General features: G+C 43.8%; 1 protein-coding gene across 1 annotated transcript; it reads right to left on the minus strand.

Moving 5' to 3' along the window:
* Positions 1-3,701: 3,701 nt before the first annotated feature.
* On the minus strand, positions 3,702-5,092 carry LOC115156466 (C-C motif chemokine 20-like). The gene is made up of 4 exons (XM_029703888.1): positions 4,541-5,092; positions 4,240-4,351; positions 3,890-3,967; positions 3,702-3,738 (listed from the first exon to the last, which is right to left on the minus strand). Exons 1-4 carry the CDS (start codon positions 4,626-4,628, stop codon positions 3,702-3,704), a joined length of 315 nt encoding a protein of 104 aa, XP_029559748.1. The 5' UTR covers positions 4,629-5,092.
* Between the last annotated feature and the right edge of the window lie 240 nt (positions 5,093-5,332).

The raw sequence follows: 5,332 nt of genomic DNA on the forward strand, positions 1-5,332 counted from the left end.
TACGTTTTTTATCCGGCCGTGTAAATACTGCCCCCTACCCCCAACAGGTTAACATCCTTATCATTTATCGCCCTCCAGGTTCCCTTGGAGAGTTCATCAATGAGCTTGACGCCTTGATAAGTTCCTTTCCTGAGGATGGCTCACCCCTCACAATTCTGGGTGACTTTAACTTCCCTACGTCTACCTTTGACTCATTTCTCTCTGCCTCCTTCTTTCCACTCCTCTCCTCTTTTGACCTCACCCTCTCACCGCCCCCCCCCTACTCACAAGGCAGGCAATACGCTTGACCTCATCTTTACTAGATGCTGTTCTTCTACTAATCTCACTGCAACTCCCCTCCAAGTCTCCGACCACTACCTTGTATCCTTTTCCCTCTCGCTCTCCTCCAACACTACTCACACTGCCCCTACTCAGATGGTATTGCACCGTCGCAACCTTTGCTCTCTCTCTCCTGCTACTCTCTCCTCTTCCATCCTATCATCTCTTCCCTCTGCTCAATCCTTCTCCAACCAATCTCCTGATTCTGCCTCCTCAACCCTCCTCTCCTCCCTTTCTGCATCCTTTGACTCTCTATGTCCCCTATCCTCCCGGCCGGCTCGGTCCTCCCCTCCTGCTCCGTGGCTTGACGACTCATTGCGAGCTCACAGAACAGGGCTCCGGGCAGCCGAGCGGAAATGGAGGAAAACTAGCCTCCCTGTGGACCTGGCATCTTTTTACTCCCTCCACTCTACATTTTCTTCCTCTGTTTCTGCTGCTAAAGCCACTTTCTACCACTCTAAATTCCAAGCATCTGCCTCTAACCCTAGGAAGCTTTTTGCCACCTTCATCTCCCTCCTGAATCCTCCTCCCCCGCCCTCCCCTCCTCCCTCTCTGCGGATGAATTTGTCAACCATTTTGAAAAGAAGATTGACGACATCCAATCCTCGTTTGTTAAGTCAAACGACACCGCTGGTCCTGCTCACATTGCCCTACCCTATGCTTTGACCTCTTTCTCCCCTCTCTCTCCAGATGAAATCTTGCGACTTGTGACGGCCGGCTGCCCAACAACCTTCCCGCTTGACCCTATCCCCTCCTCTCTTCTCCAGACCACCTTCTCCCTTACCTCACCTCGCTCATCAACTCATCCTTGACCACTGGCTACGTCCCTTCCGTCTTCAAGAGAGAGAGAGTTGCACCCCTTCTCAAAAAACCTACACTCAATCCCTCCGATGTCAACAACTACAGACCAGTATCCCTTCTTTCTTTTCTCTCCAAAACTCTTGAGCGTGCCGTCCTTGGCCTGCTCTCTTGCTATCTCTCTCAGAATGACCTTTTTGGCAACTCTGGCATAGGATCAAGAGAATGATCAGTAATTTACAAGAAAAGTGTCCTCCAGAGTTACTACATCTACCCACTGGTGACCTCTCATGGTGTAGTGTCCTCTACAGTTACTACATCCCCCCACTGGTGACCTCTCATGGTGTAGTGTCCTCTACAGTTACTACATCTACCCACTGGTGACCTCTCATGGTGTAGTGTCCTCTACAGTTACTACATCCACCAACTGGTGATCTCTCATGGTGTAGTGTCCTCTACAGTTACTACATCCACCCACTGGTGACCTCTCATGGTGTGGTGTCCTCTACAGTTACTACATCCACCCACTGGTGACCTCTCATGGGGTAGTGTCCTCTACAGTTACTACATCTACCCACTGGTGACCTCTCATGGTGTAGTGTCCTCTACAGTTACTACATCTACCCACTGGTGACCTCTCATAATGTATTGTCCTCCACAGTTACTATACAATATTTTCTCTGTCTGTCTGCTTCATCATTTAGTATCTGTCATTGTGCTGTCCAAAAAAAGTTACCTTTCTTACTGTCTATTTCTTTCCAGTGCCCACTCTCGTCTCCCTCAAGCATGGCTCTCCTGTCTTCTATAAAAATACAAAATAAAATGTAAATACCTTTGTACCTCTTAATCATGACAAAACAAGCAAGATATTTAGTGAGGGAATTCCATTGCCCTGCATGTTTGAGTCAGCATTTTACTGCTGTGATTGTAACTGTTGACGTATTGAACCTGTATGATTACTTCCTCAAAACGAGATGTTCTGTTGACTTCCTACTTCTGATGTCATAGGACTTTCACTACATCCTCTTTACATTCATTCATTTACAGGTCATGAACAATGGAATGAAAACATTTCCAGAACTGGATTTTCACTGATTCCGTAAGAGAGATGCAAGACAATAGAGATGTTTGTTGGTGACAGTTGTACATTTGGGAATGAACCAGTGATTGATATGCTTTTTGTCATTTGCTGATCTTTGTTTTTGCAATCTTTAGATAGCTATTCATGACAACATATCAAAATAAATGTAACTTAGAATTTCTTATGCATTTATAACAACATGCTTACCGGCAACTCTGGCCTAGGATCAAGAGAATGATCAGTAATATACAAGAAAAGTGTCCTCTACAGTTACTACATCTACCCACTGGTGACCTCTCATGGTGTAGTCTCCTCTACAGTTACTACATCTACCCACTGGTGACCTCTCATGGTGTAGTGTCCTCTACAGTTACTACATCCACCCACTGGTGATCTCTCATGGTGTAGTGTCCTCCACTGTTACTACATCCACCCACTGGTGACCTCTCATGGTGTAGTGTCCTCTACAGTTACTACATCTACCCACTGGTGACCTCTCATGGTGTAGTGTCCTCTACAGTTACTACATCTACCCACTGGTGATCTCTCATGGTGTAGTGTCCTCTACAGTTACTACATCTACCCACTGGTGACCTCTCATGGTGTAGTGTCCTCTACAGTTACTACATCCACCCACTGGTGACCTCTCATGGTGTAGTGTTCTCTACAGTTACTACATCTACCCACTGGTGACCTCTCATGGTGTAGTGTCCTCTACAGTTACTACATCCCCCCCACTGGTGACCTCTCATGGTGTAGTGTCCTCCACTGTTACTACAGGCTGGTTATTATACAACCTGGATTCAAACCAGGCTGTCTGTAGTGACGCCTCAAGCACTGAGATGCAGTGTCTTAGACCGCTGCGGCACTCAGGAGCCCCACTCATACCACACAAGATGAATACACAAAAGAAGTGAGAATTCTTAGTAAAATATAAATGATTTATTATAGATATCAAATGAACAGTAACTGTTAAATGTAACAGATTTGATCAATGATCTGATCATAGACCTTTATGAATAAAAGGGTTAAAAGGTGCGATTTCTGATGCTCATAGAACAAGATCACACCATTAAACTCTGCCAACACAGAGATTATTTCATATACAAATAGGTTATATAACATAATAAACTGGGTGGTTCCAGCCCTGAATGCTGATTGGCTGACAGCTGTGGTATGTCAGACCGTATACTATCGGTATGACAATAAATCATATTTTTACTGCTCTAATTATGTTAGTAACCAGTTTATAATAGCAATAAGGCTCCTCGGTGGTTTGTCATATGTGGCCAATATACTACGGCTAAGGGCTGTGTCCAGGTGCTCCAGGTTGCTTATATTCTTCATTTATTATACTTTTCAGTACAGAAAAATGTCTGATAAAATTCAGGTAGTTGGATAAACTTAGAGATAGCAGGGTTCCAGCATGTTCGCATTCTCCTCCGTTAATGAAGGTAGCAACATGAACTCTTCGTCCCGTGTACCCTTGTGATGAGTACTATTCCTATGACCTTTTCTTGTTCAACCCTTCCGCTCTCTCCCTGTAGAGAAGAAATAAGGTTATGTCATCCATTTCTTACAACCATCGTTTTACCTAATATCCTTATCATAAACCCTACACACACTGTCAGTATAATTCAATTCCATGGAACCAAATCATTTTTTCCTGAATAAATATGAATGAATTCTTACCTCAGCATGCGAACAGCTTTTATAACCCAGCCCTTGGTGGGATCCACACAAGGGAATCTCCCTCTGACAGTGTGGAAACTGGAAGAGAACATGTTGAAGAGACAACATCAGTCAATCATCAGTGCTTTATAGGCTTACATCTCTATAATATCACATTGCAAATAAATCAATACAATTTATATCAAGCTATCAAATTGTATTACTTCTGTTATACAATTATTTCATACTTAATGATAAACTTAAATTGATGAAATAATACATTCACTACAATTCATCCTTTCATTTTACTTGCAATTTGTCTCAGACCTATTAAGCACAGTTCTACTGTTAGACCTTCCAAAGTCACTCACATGATAGCATCAATGTTGCACTCGTCAGTCACTCTCTGTACGGAAAAGCCACGGATGAGACCAATGTCTATCCTACCCTGGGAGTAACGTGTACAACAGCCTGTAGGAAAACCTATTGAGCAAAAAGACAAGAAATGTTATCATGTATAGGAATTAAAAAACATTTTCTAAAAAACAAGGAGAGAAGGAGACAGAGGCAGACAGACAGACAGACAGACAGACAGACAGACAGACAGACAGACAGACAGACAGACAGACAGACAGACAGACTAAGACACAACTTTCACAGCAGAATATTGACCTCGTTTAGCAGCAGAAACCTCAGTAGTGAACAGCCCCACAGCCAGGAGCACGAGCAGCACAATAACAGGGGCTCTGATCTGGGCCATCTCTTCTTCTGTGGTGCTGTGGTTAGTGATGTGATGAGCTGCTGTCTTGTCTTCAGAAAGAGAGCTTCAGTGGCTGTGTGAGGTCCTACTCATCACCAGAGCTATATATACACTCCTGGTGCAGGTAGAGAGTGAAATGGGCTTTCCTACCCACGCCTTAACACCAAAGTTCCACGGCAGAAGTTCCCCATCACTTTCCCCAATGAGCAAAAAAGGGAAACAAGATTCTTGAACAGAACAAGAGGGAGACTGTTTGAACAACTTTTACATGTTTATTTATATACAGCATTTATTCTGAGCTGATTGAAATGCACAACAATATATGTTTACCTAAACGCTTGCACCTTTGTTGAAGTCTCCTGGGTTAAGGAATACATTTTGGGATTATGTTAAGTGAGTTTGTGTTTTATATTATATCTCAGTATTTCTTTATCCTGGTGCTGGGGACCCAAAGGGTTTAGTTTTGCCCCTAGTGCTACACACCTGATTCCACTAATTACCTCATCATCAACACCCTGCTCAGACGTTGCATGCATCAACCAATGGTTGTGTGGCACGTCATCGACCGTGCTGTCGAGCACCAGATTGCTATTAGAACATGTGGTTAGCTCATACGTAAAATACCTATCCAGGCATTGTAAGATCTACAATGCATCAGCAACGCCCAGGCAGAGGAACACTCCCAATGATTAGTGGAATCAGGT

The sequence above is a fragment of the Salmo trutta genome, chromosome 21, assembly GCF_901001165.1.
Source record: "Salmo trutta chromosome 21, fSalTru1.1, whole genome shotgun sequence".
Taxonomy (NCBI): domain Eukaryota; kingdom Metazoa; phylum Chordata; class Actinopteri; order Salmoniformes; family Salmonidae; genus Salmo; species Salmo trutta.

What these genes read in the sequence shown, in the direction of transcription:
- LOC115156466 (XM_029703888.1), bottom strand. Translation starts at nt 4,628, where the DNA reads ATGGCCCAGATCAGAGCCCCTGTTATTGTGCTGCTCGTGCTCCTGGCT. An exon ending in GGTTTCTGCTGCTAAACGAG is followed by an intron (nt 4,352 to 4,540) that starts GTCAATATTCTG and finishes TTTGCTCAATAG; the next exon opens with GTTTTCCTACAGGCTGTTGT. An exon ending in TGCAACATTGATGCTATCAT is followed by an intron (nt 3,968 to 4,239) that starts GTGAGTGACTTT and finishes GTTCTCTTCCAG; the next exon opens with TTTCCACACTGTCAGAGGGA.